Source organism: Triturus cristatus, chromosome 1_2 (genome assembly GCF_964204655.1).
Source record: "Triturus cristatus chromosome 1_2, aTriCri1.1, whole genome shotgun sequence".
NCBI lineage: Eukaryota > Metazoa > Chordata > Amphibia > Caudata > Salamandridae > Triturus > Triturus cristatus.
This window is the reverse complement of record NC_140580.1, coordinates 1,082,173,091-1,082,193,107: the sequence shown is the minus strand read 5'-3', so window position 1 is coordinate 1,082,193,107 and position 20,017 is coordinate 1,082,173,091. Positions and strand designations below refer to the sequence as shown.

Here is a 20,017-nt window from a genome sequence, read left to right as displayed (position 1 = left end):
ATGAACTGGGTCCTCTCCGAGAGCAAATATAATAGAGTATTGTTTCGTATTGGATAATTTATATAGTGTTTTATGGCTATGACGAGGACTCAAAGAGCTGCGTTTCACTGCCTTTTCAGAGGGCATGCTTGATTGAGTGTTAGGTTAGTCAGGCCTTTGTGTGAGGGGTTTCGTGAAATGTGTGAGGTTCTCAGATGTGTCCAATACATGGAGTGGCCAACCAGTAACTGCTCATAAGCACGAGGTGTTGCAGAAAAGTGTGAGAAAAGTCTGATTTTTACATGTGGATGCCTACTGCACTATTTACTTTCCAGAGGGTGTTGCTGGAAAAAGAGGCCGCCACCTCACCTCATCCGCCCAAGACCACTGCGGTGTGTGAAAGCACTAGGACAGCCTCTGAAGGAGATGTCATAAATAATAAATATTACCTTTATCCTGCTCCTGCGCAGTTCGTCCAGAGACCTCTGTGTCTCCTGAGCCTCCAGCTCCACTTTCTGTCTTATGAGGGCAATTTCTTTTTCTTGTTGGAATTCATGAGCCTAAAAACAGTAGAAAGGAATGTGAGCTGCAAATCTACTTCACATAAGCATCGTGGAGTGTCATAAATGTGAAAAGTGATTAGTTATTTGTAGCAATAAGCATGGAAGACCACATTGAGTTAGCTGTAAGTCCCTTGTCTAGGGGTAAGACATATACCTAGGGCATGTAACTCAAATGCTCCTCCTTGGGCCTGCAGCACTGGTTGTGTCACCCACGGAGAAACCTCTTTAAACCTGCCACAGGTTTTGCCCTGGCAGGCCTGTGTGTGCAGGGTACTGTTACTCCGCTTGCCATTTAACAAGCTACTCGCCAAGGTTCTACATGTCCCTCGCTACATTGGAGTACTCCCTGGGGACAGGGTGCAGTGTTGATTTCACTATGGCGCTCCATGCTGACCCTCCTGTAGAGCCCCTTTTGTCTCCTGGATCACCAAGCACTATAATCAGGTGGTTACTATGGAGGAGTGTGGCTCAATGGTTACAGCGGCAGACCCTGAAGCAGAGTTCTGGCCAGGGACCAGGGTTCGACTCCTGCCTCGGCGGGGCTCGGGCTCAATTTCCTCAGACCTGTCTATTCTCGCCTCGGTGCCTATTCTAATCATGGGCCCCATGCTGCAACTCTGGGCTATAGCTTGCTTAGCCTCCACACTGGCCCCAACAGCACTAAGGATGCCTGGCTTCACCCACGGGTGCGCAGGAGTGGACACTTCACAGGGAAAGCCAGGAGGGGTTCCACAGCGGTATGAGTATCAGCGCCAGGAAACTGCAAAAGGCGACACCGCAAGGTGGCCGTCTGGTGACAGTGCGCTCTATAAATACCTTGACATTTACATTTACATTACTATGTAGCCATTGGTAGATTTTGGATTAGGAGGTGTGAAGAATGAATTGCGAGACTTGTCGAGTGCACTGCTACTCCCAGGAGTGTCCCGGTACTAATGAACAGGCAAGAGCAGAAGAGAGAAAAGACAATCAAAGAGTAAAAAGCCACGTCTTCAGCTGTTTTTTGGAAGGCTGTTCACTTGTTACTAACCGCAGCGCGACCTGCAAGGTATTCCAAGCTTGCAGGCCCAGGAGGGCAAAAGATCTGCCTCATGTTTTTGCGCGCCTAACTCTAGGGACCTTGGCGAGATGACCAGAAGATGACCGTAGAGTTCTAAGGGGAGAATAAAATGGGACCCTTTTGGACAGGTACTCTGGCCCAGACGATGGCGAGCATCAGTGTCAAGGTTTTAAGCAGGATCCATTTCCTAACAGGTAGCCAATGTTACTACTTAAACTTGCACCTTCAGTGGAGGGGTCACCCGGTCACTGCGATTGTAGATACAAAGTAAAATTATGGCCAAAACTACGCCCCTCATTCTTTTCGAGGATGCACTTAACTTGATTAAGACTCATCCGGTGAAAGACCGCAGATAGACAGGGTTTGATAGCCTCTTGATCCAGTGTCTCATTTTTTAAATGAGAAGAGTAGCTGATTGTCATTGGCATAGCACACTATTATGGCCACAAAGGACTCTACCAAAATTGCCAGCGGGTCCATATAGAAGTTAAACATTGTAAGGCTAAAGGCCGAGCCCTGGGGTACTCCCACTGAGACAATACTCTTAGTGGAGGAAAAAAGGAGGCATCCAAACCTCTTGGTATCTCCAGAACGGATCTTAGCCAGTTTAGCATTGAGCCCCTGACACCAATATCGCCGAAGCGGACAAGCAGCCTGGAATGCAGCCCCATATCAAAGGGGGCCGAAAGATCCTACAAGACCAAGACTGACTTTCCTCCGGCATCTAGGGTATGTTCGACCTCCTCAGATACCTCTAGAATGGCTGTTTAAGTGCTAAATTTAGGTCTAAACCCAGGCTGGCTGGAATGAAGGAGCATGTTGGACTCTGAGAGTCTGGAGGGCTGACAATTCCTAAACTTCTCGGAAATTTGTGATGAGGCAGGTAGCAGGGAAGATGGCCTGAAATTGCTGTAATTGCTGAGGATGTTAGGATCAGCGTAGGGCTTTTTCAGAAGCGGCAGAATCTTAGCCTGCTTTCAAATAGAGGGAACAATCCCAGATGCTAGAGATCTATTCATGAGAGAGTTTAACACTGGATCAATGACATCCGCTCCCTTCACTAGAACAGATAGAGGACAAGGGTCATCAGGAGATCCGGATCTCAAATTGAGTATCGCGAGTCTCGACCCTTCTTGCAGAATGGGATCAAAGGAGGAAAAAGCACAACTGATATATGCAGAGGGGGGAAATGGAGGTCACTGGAATTCAGTGCTCCAAGATTGCTTTGAATTTCTGCAATTTTATTTTTACAAAAAGGAGGCCAATTGCTCACATTGTATGGCCGACGAATCTACATTCTGATGGCAGGCAATAGGGTCAAGGTGGCTTTGACAATCTTAACAATTTCAGTGGACTTGTTGTCTGCCTTTTCAATCTAGTCCTCATAAAAGTTTTTCTTGGACACAAATTAATTAAATTAGAACATTTTTTTAGAGAAGCCTTGTATTTCATTATGTCCTCTAAGTTAAAGGGGCAGCGCTAAGCTCTTTCTGCTTTCTTGCAAATTTTCTTGGCCAGCTTAAGATCTTCATTAAACCAGGGCCAAGAACGCTGAGTCCTATAATTAGGCCATTGGCTGAAGGGGAAGCCAGTTGCTCTGTCACAGTTGTCAAAAACACATATATCTGACTAAAGAGAGAAAGGGTATCCTATTCTCTAGGGTAGTTACCAAACTGGCCTGAGAGATCTTAGAGAAAGCCGAGATTTTGATGTGGGAACCGGATTTTTCTGGTAGCCCTGTGGAGTAACTTCCTACCCGAAGTGAATTAAATAATGGTCTGTCCATGGAAGAGAAATGTCCTCTGAAATACTAAATTTTGTGTCACAAAAGATCAGATCAATAGCATGGCCCTCAATGAGGGTGGGGTTGGAGACAATTGGAAAAAAACAAGTAGAGCCAGAACATGAGTGTGGCTGCGCGTATCTTTATTCGCAGGGCAGTCCCAGTGCATATTAAACTCCAGGAGTATGTGGCAATGTGTAAAGCGAAGTAAAACTTGAGATGCCACCTGATTGAGAGAGTCCAAAAAAGGACCCGCAGGGCCAGGGGGTCGATAAATCAAAAGGCCCCCAACTGAATGATGAGCATCCGAAGCCATGCAGAAGCCCACGGCTTCCACCCCTAAAATGTTGTTTTGAGCAAACATTGAGCATGGATAGATGCCCGAAAGATAATGGCTATACCTCCACCTCTTCCGTGCCTGTGGTCAAGGTTATACATTTTATCCCCACCTGGGAGAGCTGGGCCATAACTCACGCATGAGTGGCGTAGCAAAGCTGGCAGAGGCTCAAATGCAAGAATGGAAGCCATCCCCTGTTTCAGTAATAAAAACGACTATTTGGGGGATCCAGGGGCCCTTAACACGTTTGAGCTCCGGTGCTCCCGCACCGTTAATACCCCATTCAGCGGATAAGCTAAAAAATAAAGTTTTGCTCGCTTACGCATATTTGTATGGATAGATTAAAAGCGGCCAGAGGAGCAGAGAAGTCCATGAACACAAAGCACGAATGCTAAACCTCCCAAGGCACAAGAGACAGATTTTATAAAGAGACTTGGGGCCAGATGTACAACCGTTTTTTGCGGTTGCAGAGGGGCTTCAGACCCCTTTGCGACCACAAAAAATAAGTTGGCCATGTACTATTCCTATTTTGCGAGTCGCAAATAATTAGCGACTCGCAAAAATGAATAGCGAGTCGGTATTAGGAAGGGGCGTTCCGAGGGCGTCCCTTCCTAATAGCGAGTCCTCCCGATATGTATGACCCTTTTGCGACCGCAATTGCGGTCGCAAAACAGTCGCATTTTACCATCCTTCTCAGAAGGGTGGTAAAGGACTCACAAATGGGAAGGGGTCCCCAGGGGACCCCTACCCCTTTGTGAATGTAGGGGAAAATATAATCTAAGGGCAGGCAGTGGTACCAGGGACCACTGCTTGCCCTTAAAAAATGAAAAGAAAACGTTTCATTTTTTCTTTTTTAAATGCATCCCGTTTTCCTTAAAGGAAAACGGGCTGCATTGAAGAAAAAAAAATGCTTTTTTGAAAAGCAGTCACAGACATGGTGGTTTGCTGACCCCAGCAGGCCACCATCCCTGTGAGGCTGCACATTCCCAATGGGGTCACAAATTGTGAGTGGCTCATGAATATTGATGAGCATCACATTTTGCGACCCCATTGGGAATCGCTAACAGTGTCTCTGACACTGTAGTACATTGGATTTAGCGCCTCGCAATTTGCGACTCGCAATTTGTCGCTAATTGCGAGGCGCTAAATCCAATGGTCGCACATCTGGCCCAATATGCCTCAAATGAGTGCCAATACTTGTGCAAATTTTAACTTCCATAGTGACTGTTTTAACCATTGCACGGACATGTTCCTTGTTATTCTTCTCCTGCAATCCCGTGACTGCCTACTTTAGTAGAGCTTAGTAATAGTGTTCTTTTTAATGTCACGTTATGTTTTACTGGTTTTAAATCTTAGCTGGGCTCTCAAGTGTCAGATGCTCTATAGATACGATGATGAATCAGAGATGCCCAGAGGACATTTATCCACTGGTTTAAGGAAATTGTCATTTTTCGTAGGTATCTTGTTGAGCTGAGGTTGGTTCAAGTTTCATGATAAAAGAACAGTTTTATCAATTCAAGACCAGGAAGGTGGTGGGAGCATTTTATCGAATGTTACTTTGGGATTCTCAGTAAATACATGCATCACAAATACGGGGGAGGATGGATGGGGCACCAATTTGATAATTACCAGACTTGACCATAAACATATTACTATTTTGCTTGCAGGATTCCGCGTGGGATCATGTGGAGTGGCAACAAAAGATTTAGGGGCCTGGTGGTCAGGTTTGCTATGTCTCAGAGAGGGTAGGTAACTACTTCTGTGCATTCCACACACGTGTCTCTTTCTATTTTGGCGTGGATGGCAATGTGCTAATTCTATTCTTAAAGTTTTTGATAGAAAAGCTGACATTTGAGGTGAGCAAATTTAGAGTGTCAATGGTGCTGTAGGGTGCTCTGTACAGGAGCTCTTCACCAAACCTTAGGAACTACCCAGAGTTCTCTGCTTCTTTTTTGCATAATTTATGTGTCACTGTATGCCTGAAAGGGTATTGTTTTCACTTATAATGGGTCCTCTTGTGTCTGGACAAACCTAAACCTCTCTGAAGAGCTATAATGATAGCAAAACACGTGTCTGGGGTTGCTTTTATTCAGTCCAGGTTGGCTTGGCTGGTATTTTACTGATCCTAAGCGTTAGTACTGTGCCTGGAGTGGTAAAAGGCTTTTGTCGTTTTACAGCTCGCAGTGGATGGCACTGTGCTAATCCTAAACTTAAAGACTTTGCTGTAGAAATGGCAAATACTTTGCCCATTTCGATCTCTGCATGGATAGCAATGTGCTAATCCTATGCTTAAAAACTTTGATAGAAAAGCAGACATTTGAGGAGAGCAAATCCAAAGTGTCACTGGTGTTGTAGGGCGCTCTGTACAGGAGCTGCTCTTCGCCTAAACTTGGGAACTACCCAGAATTATATTATATATATATATATATATATATATATATTACAAATATTTTTTTTTCAGAAAGACACATATGTCATCAGTGATGTAATATCTGACGTCATCAGCAGAGGATTGCGGTCGCGTGAGTTATAGTTGCCTGCACTACTATAACGGGGGAATTTCAATGGTTTTTCACGAGTGAAATGTCCAGCTAACTATAACATGTGTGAAACCTATGGTTTTTTAAGTGAATTTGCAAGGTTTTTTAAATGCTACTTCCTAACTATAACGTGTGTGAAACCGATGGTTTTTTCAGTGAATTTGTACGTTTTTTAAAATGCTAAGTTATGTATTTATTTTATTTTTTTTAAGGTTTTTCACCGTGCGCGTACCGTACGCGCGCTGTGGGCGCGCACTGCGCTTTGCGCCCCGCGCGCCCACTTTACGCAGTTTGCGGAATTTTTCCGTTTCTACCGTACGCGCACGCTACGCGTACTCGGCGATTTTTCGCAAAAAAATTAAAGGAAATTTTGGCCCTTGGGGGTCCTTCTGGGACCCCCTGACAAAGGCTAGGGGGTCAGGAACTGTCCACCCTGCCCCCTTTTCACATTCTCCACCTTTGTTTTTCACCCCCTCAGACTGCGAGAGACAAAATGGCGGCCGACACTTCCTGGTTTCGACCGATTCGAATGTTTACTAAGATCTAACAACCAATCAGAATCGCGCTCGCGCACGGCAGCGTGCGCGCACCGTAAGTTTTACTGTACGCGCACGGAGCGCGCCTATAGATATATATATGCTTTTAAATGCTATTTTCTCAGGAAATACTGAACAGATTTACACCAGACCTGCAAAAGGCACATCCCTGACCTGAGGACTACCTCTCTGCCAAATTTCAAGTAATTCTGTTCAGCCGTTCGGGCTGTAGCTTGGACTAAAGGTCCTATGGAAAAATGCATGGGGAAAACATGTTTTGGGACCCCCCTTTTTCTCAGCCCCCGCTCGACGAATCACCCCGAGACTTTCAGCGTAGGAGCTGAGCGGAGCGCCCCACCTATTTTGAAAATTTCGCGAGGATTCGTCAATCGGCGCCAAAGTTATTCAAAATAGAATGTTGCGGATTTCCTATGGAAACACGGTCCTAACTATAACTATCTACTGGCGACCGCCAGTAGATAATATATATGTATAAATATATATATATATACATGGACAACCAATCCTGCTTCCTCAGAACCAACCAACGAAGTAGGCACGAACACGAGACTGTAAGAATATGGCTTCTTTAATGGATCTGGTCACCCTCAACCCGGAGACACGAGAGCCGCATTTCGCCTACACTTGCGTTTTCAAAACCGCGATGTAACCATACCGCGTTGTAATGGTTTCGTGGTAAAGGATGTCTCCCGTGTAACTTATCTCAGAAATATTTCAATTTAACGCCAAAATCAGAATGTCGATCACTCCATCAATAGACAGAATTATATCAAGTTTAACAATTTTTGTCTTTGTTCTTTTTTCGGTGGCATCATATGCTCGTGATTAGGCCATGTATTGGCGTTAAATCATATGCACTTGCTGCTAGCTAAATTTCTGCTAGGCAACCTTATTCTGCCGTATATCGGCCTATATGATTTCATCACCTTAATAATAAACATATGACAAAAATCAACTTTGGTTTTAAACTCACAACCTCTTCTTTGGTAATGGAACATCTTACAAAAATTGTAAGAATTCATACAGTGTACATTTCATATTTGATCGCTAACCACACATTTTCACATAATACTATGTTTAAGGACTGCCACATCTAAATCTCCCAAATGTGCTGCCAGCTCTTAACCAGAATTCACTGCACTGGGACATTGGATATAAATTGATTGTCTTGGTTATCACAAGTTTATATACCTGCATTAATCTTGAACATGGCCTAGAGGCTCCAAGTTATTTTTTGCCAAAATGACCACTTAAGTTCACTGAACATAATAAGATGTTGTTACAGTTTACTTAGTTCTGTCTCACAAATAATATTTTTATGTTTGGAGAGGAATATTACAGGCAGATGGCCTGGGAAAGCGTTGGGCACCTGCTTCGCCCCCTGCTACGCAAATTTATTCGTAGGCTGGTGGGAGAAGCAGGTGTCCAGGTCGCCTGAGAATGACGAATGGATGAGCAATGTAGTATCATGACATCGATATATTGATGATCTGTGTATAGTCTGGAAAGGGACCACGGAATTAGCTTTACAATTCATTGATCATCTGAATAACAACAACATCAATTTGAGGTTCAGTGGGGAGGTCAATGCAGCGACAGTCAATTTTTTGGACTTAAAAGTCAGCATAATTGAGGGTAAACCCAGCATGTCACTATTCCGAAAGTCTATAGCTGGCAACTCAATTTTACATGCTAAAAGCAATGACCCACCCAGACTGATAAAAAGCATCACCTATGGAGACTTTTTAAGATTAAAAAAAAACAGCACGGAGGAGAGGGATTTCCAAATCAGGACAGATTTAAAAAGAGAGGGTACGATGAGAATTTGCTGAATATCACTTTACAGTGGGTGGAAGGCATCTCAAGAGAGAATTTATTGAAAGAAAAAGAGAAAGGAAAAAAAGATGAGAATGTTACACAGTCCAGGATAATAACCACTTTCTCAGAGAATGCTAATGATCTCAGAATGATTTTGAAAAGAAATTGGCACATCCTGAAGACAGACAATATCATAGGGTCTGATATACCTATAACGCCACAGATAACCTTTAAAAAAGCAAGATCATTGAGAGACTGTCTAGTACATAGCCACTTGGGGGTTAAATCTAATTCAGCAGGTATCCTGAGGGAATTGAGGGGGTTCAACCCTTGCGGTAAATGCAAGGTGTGTCTCGGTAGTCGAAGAACACATACATACAATGTACCAGGGATAAAAAGACTGAGAACCATAAATAAGTTCTTAACATGCAACACTGCTTATGCAGTGTATTGTCTAATATGTCCATCTGGGCTGCGATACATTGGAAGCACTATCCACCCCATCAAAATTCGTATTCTAGAGCATATGCGGGCAATAGCAAAAAATGATGCAACGTATCCTGTGGCTAGGCATTTCACCGAAAAACATGCCAGCAATAGGGATCTGCTGCGCTATTTTGGAATTGATCAAGTGCCACCCAGTATGAGAGCAGGTGATAGAGTGCTTAAATTAAGAAGGTTAGAGTCAAGACATATAATTGATTTACAGACCAAGATACCTAAAGGGATGAATTCTGGTGAAGAGCTGGCAATACATTTGGGAGATTAGATGTGGCAGTTTTTAAACATAGTATTATGTGAAAATGTGTGGTTAGCGATCAAATATGAAATGTATACTATATGGATTCTTAAAAATGTTGTAATATGTTCCATTACCAAAAAAGAGGAAGTGAGTTTAAAACTAAAGATGATTTTTGTCATATGCTTATTGTTAAGGTGAAGAAATCATATAGGCCGATATACGGTTGAATAAGGTTGCATAGCAGAAATTTAGCTAGCAGCAGGTGCATATGATTTAAGGCCAATGCATGGCTTAATCACGAGTACATGATGTCACCGAAAAAGAAAAAAAGACAAAAATTGTCAAACTTGATATAAAAAACTCTGGTGTTACATATATTCTGTCTATTGATGGAGTGACCGACATGCTGATTTTGGTGTTAAACTGAAATATTTCTGAGATAAGTAACACAGTCTATAATAGGGGACAACTATATGCAATCGGAATATGCACCAATATGGCGCCCATGCTTGCTAGACAATTCACTGTCTTTAGTTGTCCGTTGTTACTGTTTGTGTCGACATGCATCATGTGACGAACTGTTGATTTGATAAAAAATGCACCATCCATTTGGCACGCTATTCGAACATTTGAATAAGGCGGACGCCGAAACGCGTCGTGTTTGCTCCTAAATAAAGGAATATGGATGTAGAAAAACCCCAGAGAGTGCTTTTTTCTTGAAGGGATATAAACAAGAAAATTGAGCGTGGATATATATAAATATATATCTATATATATCCAAACCAGATGCTCACTGTTTGGTAAAAAGCAGGCGGGACACAGCTCCGGTTTTCAAGTGGATTTAATGAGCAGTTTCGAGCGCGGTCGAACTCACAGGTCCGTGAAACGCTAGGGCAAACGCATTGCTGGCCGGAACGGCCTTTATCAGTGCCAGTCTCACAGGTAAGTTGATTCACCTGGGGTCCCAATTAGTAGTCTCTCAGCCCCTCCTCCTATTAGAGGTGTGCACCTCCTCGCGCTGCATCTCTCAGCAAACTGCATGATTGTTCGTGTAGTTCATCGTGGAAATCCATGCAGTGATGAATTACATCCAAAACACCCAGTGGTATCCCACAGTGTGGCAATGAGTCACACTCTGCAATTTCCCAGGGATACGATGTTCCGGCTCATACCACTGTTGATCACCTTATCAGGTAGTACAATACCGCCTCCTCTCTCCCCATGCTGAAGCTGACTGCACCGTGGCAATTACTCCGCTCGGGGGGGGGGGGGCTCCGTGTTGCATTTTGCGTGCACTACCAGGTTTTGCTGACTTCACACGGTGCTACAGATCGAGAGGGCGTGCTCCCTGCCGGTGTCAACAATACCGGCCCAACATGCAAACCAGATGCTCACTTTTTGGTAAAAAGCAGGCAGGACACAGCTCCGGTTTTCAAGTGGATTTCATGAGCAGTTTTGAGCGCAGTTGAACTCACAGGTCCGTGAAACGCTAGGGCAGACACGTTTCTGGCCGGAACGGCCTTCATCAGTGCCAGTCTCACAGGTAAGTTGATTCACCTGGGGTCCCAATTAGTAGTCTCTCAGCCCCTCCTCCTATTAGAGGTGTGCACCTCCTCGCGCTGCATCTCCCAGCAAACTGCATGATGGGTCGTGTAGTTCATCGTCGAGATCCATAGTGATGAATTACATCCAAAACACCCAGTGGTGTCCCACTGCGTGGCAATGAGTCACACTCCTCCGCAATTCCCCAGGGATACGATGTTCCGGCTCATACCACTGTTGATCCCCTTATCAAGCTGACTGCACCGTGGCAATTACTACACTCGGGAGGGGGGGGGGGGAGGCTCACTGTTGCATTTTGCGTGCACTTCCAGGTTTTGCTGACTTATATATATATGTATTAGTTTTCACCAACAGCAGGCTCACTGCCAAGTAAGCACTCCTCCAGAAATGAACAAATACGCATACATTGTGGGTCCAGAGTGATTTATTCGCAGCCAGACATATATATATCTATATACACACATTTATGTGAGCAAGGTGGCTGAAACCACCCAAAAGCGTCAAGTTTCTGCAAAATAAAATGATGAATATTGACTCCAGTTGTGTCGCTGCCTGCTTCCGAAGTCTCCCTGGGAGACAGGAGCACATGTGTCTTCTATCTCCACATGCATGCAGTTTTCAAACCATTTGTTTTCACTAATGCTCAATTTACTAGGAACATTTTAGATAAAAATCTCAAGTTGTTTTTTGGCCCACTACAAATCCACCGACCATGAATGAAACAATCTTAAGAAACTGCTGACGTCAAGTGATGCTGACCTTGTATAACAGCACGGCTCTAGTCAGTGCTATTTGAATGCCCTCCTCCCACCTGGCTGAGTTGTTAAAAAGTTGGAGTCACAGAAGATTACATTTACTTTAGTGAAAAACTAAAAAAGCACAGTTTGCAAATCCAAGCGTCAGTACATTGTCTACGTTCTAAAAGTGCACTTACCTTTAATTTCTTAACAAAGTGAAGACTTGTGTGGCGGCGACTGACAATATGGTTGTCATCACTCTCCCTTGGATGAGCGAGGCTTGCATCCTCCTTCTCTGTGAAGGAATCGAAGGGGCACAACAGAATAATCCATAGTACAACATGTCACCACTACAGGTAAAACTTGTAAGCCAATACTATATTGGTTCTTTATATCCCTCGCGTGGTTCAGATGACGTGTGCAAAGCATTCGGCCTCTGTCATCATATACATATATATATGTATATGTATATTATATATATAGAGACAGATAGATAGACAGACAGACAGACAGACAGCTAGATAGATAGATAGATAGATAGATAGATAGCTAGATAGATAGCTAGATAGATAGATAGATAGATAGATAGATAGATAGATAGATAGATAGATAGATAGATAGATAGATAGATAGATAGATAGATAGATAGATAGATAGATAGATAGGTAGGTAGGTAGGTAGGTAGGTAGGTAGGTAGGTAGGTAGGTAGGTAGGTAGGTAGGTAGATAGATAGATAGATAGATAGATAGATAGATAGATAGATAGATAGATAGATAGATAGATAGATAGATAGATAGATAGATAGATAGATAGATAGATAGATAGATAGATAACCACGAGGTGGCCGAAGGCGGAGTGTTTTTTTATATGCCATATGAACACAGAGAAGGCAATATAGGACCATATTACATGTTACTTGTTATGCATTTTTTATATTACTTGATTTCTTATTTCAGTTTCTTACTACAAAGAGTAGAGCATCTGATCCTCATCCTATAGTGTTCATTCTTTGCCTAAGACTGCAGATGTCTGCCAATGTTCTGTGAAATGTGCATTTTAGTGGGGATAATGTGCGAATATTCCAAATGTCTTTCAGGCAAGAATGCCTGCTATTATAAATCATATTTTAGATGCTAAGCGCATTGTAAGGAAATTAAAACTATACATTCTAAAATGTGCTTTTCTCTTATATGTATATGGGCATAAGGTACGACTGATAAGGAATATACTCCTCTAGTGCTTGCACGGCCTCTGTGCACGCATAGTAAGATGTAGTGCACAGCAGCTCCAGCAGCTCTGTTCAGCAGTATTTGCTGTAACAGACAACAAACATTCATATGGGACTTTGGATGGAAAACGCACCTTTTGGGCTTTGGCACTAATAGCTTCTAGATGTCCTTGCAGAGATTATATTTAAAGGAAAAACAGCAGCAATCCGACTCTCAAGTAACTTTGTTGCAGAGATTAATTTCAATTGTAAAGCAGCAGAGCCATTCTCAGCAACAAGCGTGCTGAAAGTGGTGCTCCTGTCATACCTGAGGCCTTTGGCCATATCCTTTGCAAATTACCCCACGGTAGCCAGAAGCCATGTCCAGTGGGCATTCAGCACAGGGTGGGGAATTTAGGCACACCCTGTGCCCAGTACCATAGCTTCTAGTATCAGCAGGGCATGTCCTTCTTCTATGAGCGGCATCGATGGGACACAAGATATGGCTTATGCCCACTACTCCTTACCAATAGCAGACGTTTATCTCTTTGCTTGAACCTCTACAAGTGTCACTGTTTACACAATCCATGTCGTCATATGTGAGATCATGTGCCATGCTAGACCTGACATATTTGGCGTGGTTTTCCCGTTTTTTTTTGCTTCTGACCTCCTGTTTTTGACTGTGTGCTGCATTTTGGTTTTTGGTGTTTATATAACTCTGGGCACTTTACCACTGCTGATTAGTGCTAAAGTGCACGTGCTCATGTGTAAATTGGGATTGCGATTGGTTATCCATGATTGGCAAATTTGATTTACTGATAAGTCCCTAGTTTAGTGCACTGCGTGTGCCCATGGCTTTTAAATCAAATGCTACTAGTGGGCCTGAAGCACTGATTATGCCACCCACTTGAGTAGCCCTGCAACCATGTGTCAGACCTGCCACTGCAGTGACTGTGAGTGCATTTTTAAACTGCCATGTCCACCTGGCAAAGGCACCATCTTGCCAGGCCCAAACTATCCCTTGTTCTACAAGTAAGGCACCCTCTAAGGTAGGCCCAAGGTAGGTCCATGGGCAAGGTGCAGTGATTATGAAAGGTATTACATGTACTGGTGTGTTTTACATGTCCTGATAGTGAAATACTGCCAATTTAGTTTTTCACTATGGCAAGGACTATCCCTCCCATAGGTTATAATTGGAGTTGCCTTGTAACCTCTTACAAGTGTAACTTTCAATTGGGAAGAGATAGAGATTTGGAGTTTGTGGCCCCTGAACTCACAATTTAAAAATACATCTTTTAGCGGAGTTGCAATTTTAATGTACAGGTTTGAAAATTACACTTTTAAAAAGTGGGCATTTTCTTGCTTTATTCCGTGCCTCTGCCTGCCTGTGGAATCCACGTCTGGTTTAAACTGACAGTTGGCCTGTTTGTGCATTCACTCTAGGTAGTCACACAAAGGGAGCTGAGGTGTGTCTTGCATATCCTGATGGGCCATCACCGGGCTGATGGATCTTCTTGAGCTAGAGTGGTGGAAGGAGTTGCCACTGACACCTGAATAGTGCTGTGCCTGTCCTCACACAAAGCTGTCTCCACCCCCTGTAGTGTGTCTGGAGCCAGGTCAGGGACAAGCAGGATCTTGTGCACTACAAAGTCTTTCCTTTCAAGTGTGCCTACTTCAAAAGCATAAACTGGTTTAAGTACTGGAGCTGTGACACTATAACTTCAGAAGACTACTGGACCAAGAGGAGATTCTGCCAAGAAGAAGAGCAGGAGAAGCTGTAGGAGGGGAACTACCACTCTGATTGTTGTTGTGTTGTGCTGGCTTACTGCTTGTTGCTTCTGCCTTGAGCAGTAAAAATGACTGGACTTTGCTTTCTGTATCCTGCTTGCCAAGGTTCTCCAAGGGCTTGTGTGTGCTTGCCTTCTATTAAGAACTCTCTGGGCCATCAAAGACTTCACCTGCAGCCCCTGAAATCCTCTGCAGGGAGTTCTGACCTGCCAACTGGAGCCAATTCCAGTTCTGAAACCCTTGGAGGTTGGCTTTGCTGCAAAGGACTGAAGAAAATCCACCCATTGACCTTCAGAGCCTGTTTTTCCCGCCGCAGCAACACAGAGCGGTCGAAATTCCAACGCATTGCTTCGGTGCGGCCGAAGAATTGATGCGGCACCTGCGGTGCAGCTAAAAGATCACCGCAGCTCAAGCCCAGAGCACTTTATCATCGGCGTCCATGGCACCCGCTCCTACTCCAACGAAGGCCCTGCTGTGCGTTTAAAGAGATCGACACATCACCTGCTTCGCGGCTGGAAAATCAATGCCGCGCCTGTTTTGCCACCGCTGCATCAAGCCAGCTCATCTGGATTTTCAATGCATTGCACCTGTGCACCAAGTTCTTCATCAACATTGCCCAGCAGCAAGGAACCGAGGATGCGTGTCCACAAATCGATGCATCACCTCCCCTCACAGTAAGGAACTGACGCATCACCCCCCCGTGCACTGCAGTAAGGAACGAACCCATCATCTGCCCAGCGCTGGATTAAGGAACTGACATATCACCTCGCCTGGGAGTAAGGAACCGATGCATCGCTTTGCTTTTCCAGCCCCTCACATCCCCGGCACCTGTTTTTGTCTTTGATTTTGACGCAGCCCAGGTACTTTGTGATAAAAATGACACATACATAGTTTCCTATGGACTGAACTGTGCTGAACCTTTCAAAAGTGATATTTTACTTGTGTAAATTGGATTTTTGTTGTTTTGGTCATGTTTTATTTAGATAAATACTGGTTATTTTTCTAACCTGGTGGGGTGTCCATTTATAGTGTTTTCACTGTGTTACTGTGTGTTTATGTACAACTGCTTTAAACGGGGAACAGCCATTACAACGCGGGTTTTACCACGCATTGCTATTACATCGCATGCGTTACAACACATGAGATGTTACAACGCGTGGTAAAACCACGCATACCATTACATCGCATGCGCTTTTACAACGCATGCGATGTAATGTGGCGGCTATCCAAGTCGTTGTGAGGAAACTCAGGCTGTTTCCTCACAACCACGTGAAGCAAGCAGGAAGGAGGAAGCAGGATCCCACGGCGACGCTGGAGAGGAGAGAGGTAAGGGGGTTTGCGCTTGGGGTAGGAGATAATTGTTTGGGTTTAGGGTAGTGTAAAAGCAGTGTTCAGTGTGTTTTTTTAACGTTTTAGTGTGTTTTTGTAGTGTAATGTAGTGTATTAGGGTTTAGGGTAGTGTTGTAGTGATTTAGGGTAGTTTTGTAGAGTTTGTGTAGTGTAGTGATATAGTGTTTTAGGGTTTAGGGTAGTGTAGTAGTGTTTGTGTAGTGTAGTGTTTTTTTGGGTTTAGGCTAGTGTCGTTTTTTATGGTTTAGGCTAGAGTAGTAGTGTTTGCGTAGTGTAGTGTTTTAGGGTTTAGGGTAGTGTAGTGTTTGTGTAGTGTGGTGTTGTAAGGTTTAGGCTAGTGTAGTGTTTTAGGGTTTAGGGTAGTGTAGTAGTGTTTGTGTAGTATTTTAAGGGTAAAGGATAGTGTTTGTGTAGTGTTGGGGGGTCGTGCAGTGTAATGTAATTGTAGAGAGAGGAGTGGGGCGGGGAAGGGTTGTGTAGGGGTAGGGTAGTCACTTACCTTGCAAACTAAGCACGAATATAGCTTTACCACGCATGCCTTTGCGTTGTAATGGCATGCGTGGTAAAGGCATATTCGTAGTAATAGTTTGCGATGTAATGGCATGCGATGTCACTGACATCGCGTAGTAATACCCGCGTTGTAATGGCATGCGTGGTATTACTATGCGATGTAATGACATACATTCGCTTTAAACATTGCCGCTGAGATAAGCCTGACGGCTCGTGCCAAGCTATCAAAGGGGTGGGCATGGATGTGTAACTCCCTTACCCTGACTAGAATAAGGTACCCTACATGAACAGGGTGCAATTCACTGCCAACTGGAGACCAACATTTCTAACATGCAGCACATAAGGAGGCTATGGTTATGCAGCCACACATAATTGTACAATATCTGATATTTTTAGGCTTTGGATCAGTGCTCGCATGCACACACACACACACACTTACGCACACACACACCTGAGACAGCTGATAAACAATTAGTTTATCACTATTAGCAAAGATAACCAGCTGACATTTTTAGAAACACATTTGTTTGCTGCACAGGTTTCTAACAGCCCACAAATTGCATCAAACCCAAAGATAAATCATGAGATATCAGGTAATAATCTACCTTTGTAAGTTAAAAAGCCAGGAAGTCTCTGTATTGCATCTTCCAAAGCACCCTTTACCTCTGAAATATTTTCAATGCGTTCACCAGCTACCTGTGCCTAAACAACAAACTGAATTAGAACAATTTATTCATGCCTAAAGTCAATTCTTTAAGTATTTAGATCTGAGTGCTAAGGGTGGATTCCAAGCTAGGTGCTTCTCAAAGGTACACCTTTAAAGTGTCAATTCTACAGGAACTTGAACATGCAAAACCTGAATGACAGGTAAGGCAGCCATTCACATTCGGAGAGTAAATCAAGACAAATATGCAAACCTTGGTGGAGCTGTAGGTCAGCCATTGTTTCTTCTTCATATGCTGCAGGTCTTGGGGTTTACTCTTGATATAGACAGCTGTATGGTTTAGATGTCAATTCCTATGCTGTGGCTTCTGTATTCTTTGGAGTTACTATCGCTAGGATGTTTGTCCTCCTTCCTTGTCCCTCCAGTACGTCGTCGGAGGCGGAAAAGCTGATGTAATGTTTACCAGCGCACACTGATGTTTACCAGCTGATATGATCATGCTGAGCAAACAGGGAGAGTCATAACTGCATGACAAGTCACTGTCAGCTGACCAAACCTTTGACTGCTTATATCCAAGGTTGAATCAGATATCTACTCTAACACAGCATCGGGCGGTGACCTTCCTGTGAGAGTATCAAACTGCTACTATCAAAGATCCATGGAGTGCCAATGAAAACAATGAATTTTAAATTTACCTTCAATGTAAATTTATATTTACATTTGTGATATTTAGTTTTTGAACAAAACTTACATTATGCTCAATCCTTTTTGTAGTTTATATTAGATGTTTATAAAAAAAAAGTCTTATCTGTCAAGTTTTATCTTTCAAATGATAAATCAACCGAGTTTATAAATGTAGCTGATTCTGGAACATTTTGAAAATTCAAGCTTCAAAGGACTAGATTCAATAAACATCTGAGGGTGGCAAATTATGGATGATTCACCAGTAATTGTGTGATGCTCAGTACGCTGTTCAGCACCAAATTCACAGGGAGATTTGTACAAATTTACATGTACAAATCTGTATGCAAATCTATTCATTAATATGCAAAAAAATGTCTACTGTAATGCCGAATCAGATGTGCCTTAATAGTATGCCTCCTCGAATGTGTTGCGTAGGGCGTGATGGTGCCTTACGTGTTGCACAGAGGGTGTCATTGTCGTATCGTGTGGCTGGAAGATCAGGAAGCCAGGGCCGCCATGCTACCCCATTAAGGTCTGATGAGGTGGCGCCTCTTTGATTCATCTTTTCTTTACTGCAATTCAGGGCCTTATTTAGATCTTGGTGGACGAGTCACTCTGTCACTACAGTAACGGATATCCCGTCCGCCAAAATATAAATCCATTTGTACTCTATGGGATTTATATTTCGCCAGATGGGATAGCCGTCACCGTTGTGACCGAGTAACCCGTCTGCCGAGATCTAAATCATATGTCAAATTATTGGAAATATTAACACTCAATGAATGAGAAACTAATATCAAAAACACGGAAATATCTTTTTCCGAAAAAGTACAAAAATGTTATATAGATAAAATTCAAGAGGGTACAATCAAAGATAATTAATATAGCAAAACACCATGAATGAGGATGTACAAATCAACCTGCAAATCATGAATGTATACATCTATTCCAAAATAATCAAAAAAGTAACAGATCTGAGAATACAGGGAACAGTTACTAAAATACAATGAATGCATTGGAAATAGATGAGAGAGTCTGTACTTTTTCGAAAAAATATGTTCTCGTGTTTTTGATATTATTTTCTCATTCATTGAGTGTTAATATTTCCAATAATTTGACATATGCTTTGATTGGTTAAGGGTTCAAAACCAATTGGGGTTGAACACCCAAGTAACTACGTGTATAGTACACCAGAGTAAGAATCTTTAAACAAAATCCCTTGTAGGCACCTGTTACTCATTATTGATTTGACTGCCCAAGCCTCCAAGGGTATACTGGGTTTCCCCACTTTCATATCCCGAGATCTAAATCAGGCCCTTAGTTTGGAACTAATCCCGGGCATAGTGGCCGTAGCAGGGCTACGCAGAGGTCCATGGAGTTGCGAAGAAACTCCATGGAACTCCGCTACGCTATGCCACCTGCCTCCACCCCCCCATATTAACAATTAATTCTACATTACTTAAAATTACATTAAAACCATGCACAGTTTTCTCAAAGAATTGCCCAGACGGCGAGGAAGAGTAGGAGGGCAGCCCGGGGACGCTGCATGCCAGGTAAGTGGTTTTAATTTACTAGAAGTAATGTAGATTTACATGTTAATATAAGGGGGTGGAGGCGGGGGCTGGCCAACTCCGCTCTGCTGCAGAGTGTGTGGAGATTTGCCTTCTCCGCGGAACGCGGAGGAGGCAAATCTCCGCACACTCCGCTGGTGAAGCAGAGGTCTCTGCCCAGGGGTATTTGGAACACTACTATGTTATGAAGAAGAAAATTGTTTGTGTGGCTATCGAGGTGCTGGGTCACAGACCTATGTGAAGTCATATAGAATGTAGGTGAGACAAGGGGCAGCTGAAGGGAAGCAGAAGTCCTGCCTGGATCTTGGTGTAGGCTGGGAGGAACCCCTCTACTGGGAACCTTACTGCTGTTGCTACATTTTTTTGGAAGAGGTTTTGAACCTAACAATAGCTCTCTGGCTTAAAGAGTCCATGTGTAAATTAACATGTGGAGATTTCTTTGAATTCTGGTACATGTTGTCATGTTCATAAATATTGCAGCTGATGTTTATATAAGGTGTGGTAAGGGAGAAAGAAAACGAGGGCCACCACCCAGATGTTTTTTCAAATTACCAAAAAAACTAG

The 20,017-nt window shown here is 43.3% G+C and overlaps 1 protein-coding gene across 1 annotated transcript in view; it reads right to left on the bottom strand.

Moving 5' to 3' along the window:
• The window catches only part of CCDC187 (coiled-coil domain containing 187), a 395,322-nt gene that overhangs the window by 129,123 nt on the left and 246,182 nt on the right, over nucleotides 1-20,017 (bottom strand). The window contains exons 15-16 of the mRNA XM_085613361.1: nucleotides 11,877-11,974; nucleotides 429-539 (exon numbers count right to left, since the gene is read on the bottom strand). Of these exons, the coding sequence (XP_085469487.1) occupies nucleotides 429-539; nucleotides 11,877-11,974 (209 nt within the window). The remainder of the gene's footprint in view (nucleotides 1-428; nucleotides 540-11,876; nucleotides 11,975-20,017) is intronic.